This window comes from Dreissena polymorpha, chromosome 6 (assembly GCF_020536995.1).
Source record: "Dreissena polymorpha isolate Duluth1 chromosome 6, UMN_Dpol_1.0, whole genome shotgun sequence".
Taxonomy (NCBI): Eukaryota; Metazoa; Mollusca; class Bivalvia; order Myida; family Dreissenidae; genus Dreissena; species Dreissena polymorpha.
Window position 1 is genome coordinate 70,805,613 of NC_068360.1, and position 3,771 is coordinate 70,809,383.

General features: G+C 38.2%; 1 protein-coding gene across 1 annotated transcript in view; it reads right to left on the reverse strand.

Moving 5' to 3' along the window:
* Positions 1–1,373: 1,373 nt before the first annotated feature.
* The window catches only part of LOC127835788 (uncharacterized), a 35,095-nt gene continuing 32,697 nt past the window's right edge, over positions 1,374–3,771 (reverse strand). The window contains exons 6-7 of the mRNA XM_052362224.1: positions 1,739–1,857; positions 1,374–1,458 (exon numbers count right to left, since the gene is read on the reverse strand). Coding sequence (XP_052218184.1) covers positions 1,374–1,458; positions 1,739–1,857 — 204 coding nt within the window. The remainder of the gene's footprint in view (positions 1,459–1,738; positions 1,858–3,771) is intronic.

Consider the following 3,771-nt stretch of genomic DNA (forward strand, 5'->3'; position numbering starts at 1 on the left):
CGCTCACTATAAGTCCCCCACAAAATAAGCTTGTTAATTTCTTGAGAGTGTACATAATCTTTGATGCTAAAGAGGCGCAATCCGCCGTAAACAGATTCAAAGTCCCTATATTTGTATCACGTAAGATTTCAAACAGTTCAACACTGCCATTTTGTAAAAAAATTGTCATGTTGGACATATCAAATTACAGCATTTGTCATCGCAAATAAGAGATCTGTGTTTTTGAATCGTCTCCGCAAGGGAATTAACAAGGCTGCAATACAACATCCCACAGCTCACACTCTACAAAATGATCTAATGAAGAAAGCGCAATCAACAAGGTACACATCCACTCAGCTGAACATTCAACTTTCTGCAATGATACATATTGCAATGTCTCTGGCAGCTGTAAAGTGCATCGCCCACTATAAGTCCCCCACAAAATAAGCTTTTTTAATTTCTTGAGAGTGTACATCATCTTTGATGCTAATGAGACGCAATCTGCCGTCGTTAACAGATTTAAAGTCCCTATATTTGTATCACGTAAGATTTCAAACAGTTCAACACTGCCATTTTTTACAAAAAATGTCATGCTGGACATATCAAATGACAGCATTTCTTATCGCAAATCAGAGATTTGTGTTTTTAAATCGTCTCCGCAAGAGAATTCACATAACTGCAATACAACATCCCACAGCTCACACTCTACAAAATGATCTAATGAAGAAAGCGCGATCAACAAGGTGCACATCCACTCAGCTGAACATTCAACTTCATGCAAGGATTCGCATTGTAATGTAGCAGGCAGTTGTAAAGTGCATCGCCCACTATAAGTCCCCCACAACACAAGCTTTGTCAATTTTTTCAGAGTATGCAGAATCTGTGATGATAATGATGCACAATCGGCCGATTTTAGAGGCTAAATAGTCCCATATTTGTACCTCGAAAGATTTTTTCAAACAGTTCACTACTGCCATTTTGCACCAATATTGTAGTTTGAGACATATCAAGTGACACCATTTGAGATCGCAAATCAGATACGTGTGTTTGGGAATCGCCTCCACACTCATCTTCACATGGCTGCAATACACAATCCCAAAGCTCACACAGTACAGAATGATCTAATGAAGAAAGCGCAATCAACAAGCTGCACAGCCACTCAGCTGAACATTCAACTACCTGCAAGGAAATGCATTTTAATGTAGCAGGCAGTTGTAAAGTACATCGCTCACTGTAAGTACCCCACAAATAAAGTTTTGTCAATTTCTTGAGAGTATACAGAATCTTTGATGCGAAAAATGCACACTCGGCTGTTTTCAGATTCAAGATTCCTATATTTGTACCTCGAAATATTTCAAACAGTTCAACACTGCCATTATTCACATATATTTCAATTAGTGACATGTCACATGAGAGTATTTCAGACCGCAAATCAGAAACATGTACATGGGAATCGTCTCCAGTGGCGTCTTCACATGGCTGCAACACAACATCATACAGCTCACACTCTACAGAATGATCTAATGAAGAAAGCGCGATCAACAAGCTGCACAGCCACTCAGCTGAACATTCAACTGTCTGCAAGGATATGCATTGTAATGTAGCAGGCAGTTGTAAAGTACATCGCTCACTATAAGTACCCCACAAATAAAGTTTTGTCAATTTCTTGAGAGTATACAGAATCTTTGAAGCTAAAGATGCACACTCAGCTGTTGTCAGCGTCAATATTTCTATAGTTGTACCTCGAAATATTTCAAACAGTTCAACACTGCCATTTTCCACCACTACCTCAATTTCAGACATGTCATGTAACGGTATTTCAGACCGCGAATCTGATATCCTTGCTTGGGAATCGTCTCCAGACTCTTCTGCACATGGCTGCAATACAACATCATACAGCTCACACTTTACAGAATGATCTAATGAAGAAAGCGCAATCAACAAGCTGAACAGCCACTCAGCTGAACATTCAACTTCCTGCAATGATATGCATTGTAATGTAGCGGGCAGTTGTAAAGTACATCGCTCACTATAAGTCCCCCTCAAAAGAAGCTTTGTCAATTTCTTGAGAGTATACAGAATCTTTGAAGCTAAAGATGCACACTCGGCTGTTTCCAGAGTTAAGATTCCTATAGTTGTACCTCGAAATATTTCAAACAATTCAACACTGCCATTTTTCAAATATATTTCAATTAGTGACATGTCACTTGAGAGTATTTCAGACCGCAAATCAGATACATGTACATGGGAATCGTCTCCAGAGGCGTCTTCACATGGCTGCAATACAACATTCCATAGCTCACACTCTACAGAATGATCTAATGAAGAAAGCGCAATCAACAAGCTGCACAGCCACTCTGCTGAACATTCAACAGTCTGCAAGGATATGCATTGTAATGTAGCAGGCAGTTGTAAAGTACATCGCTCACTATAAGTACCATACAAATCAAGTATTGTCAATTTCTTGAGAGTGTACATAATCTTTGACGCTAATGAGACATCATCAGGAGTATGCAGGGACAGTTCTCTGATAGATGTACAACGCAGTGTATCATATAAAGCATGATTGCCGTGTTCAATGTGTAGTTCGATATTTGTCATATCGCTTAACAATAATTCTGACAGGAAAATTTGCGTATTGGGATCCGTAACAGTTACAGCTTCCAAATACAAGTGAACACCATGTTGTACTGATACTAAATACACGAGTAGGCGATGAAGAAACACTGCCGAACAAGTACATTTTAGCAAATAAACATCTTCTATTGTGCCAGGAAGAACTGTTTGTTCAAAAAGATTTGAATCTTCTATGCATAAATAAATTAAGTTAGACAAGGACGGCAGAACATTGGACAATGATGATTCTTCGATTTGTCCGATAAAATGCAGCTGCTGTATTTTCAAATTATGTAAGGCTTTATAAATTTCCGGGGTCACTGTAGTCTTTAAACGTTCAAGACTATGTTTTGACTGTTGTAAGACCGACAGTAATTCGCTTTCGTCTAAAACGTTGCTTTCCAAAATAAGTGACCGAACATTTGACTTGTTAAAAATTAGCAGTTGCTTTAATGCCTTTGAATCCGAATGAAGAAGATATTCATTGAATGTGAAATCCATACATTTTAAAAACATTTCCTTCTGACCGCTGATTTTGGCCTCATTTAAAATAGCTATAACCATCTGCTGGAACAAGACTGATATTGCAAGACAACGAGCATCGCAATTCATCTGATTAGGATTTGATTTTAGAACGGTTTCCTTTGTGTATTTGTCTCTCTGAAATGCTGATAAGTTTTCACCATAATGCTTTATGTACAAGCTTAGTCCGTTGCTTATGTCACTGAGGAAATCTCCGTCTACTAAACGGTTGAGTAGTTTATTACCTGTCTCGCAGTGAAGTCCATACAGATAAATAACCGTCTGGCTCATTTCTAACACATTATATTTATGTTCAGGTTGGAAATTTGCCAGTAGGTCATGCTTTGAATTTGCGATATGAAATGCTGCCAGAAACTCTTGGACTGTCTCGTGCGTAAATGAAAATTGGAGACCCTGTGCAACGTTTATGGAAATGAACCTTGCTGTTAAGACACCAGCCTTGAGGCAAAATTGAAAATGTGTTTTAGATAAATGTTTCCTTAATTCCTGTTCACTAAACGTAAGAGATTTGTTCGATGAAAATGTAAATTGAAACGCAGCATTTGCAAGCGCATTAAATATATTCAATTGTTTCTTTATATATCTCGTACTTGATAAACACTCAAAAGAGCATCCGTGTTTAAAAGATCCCTC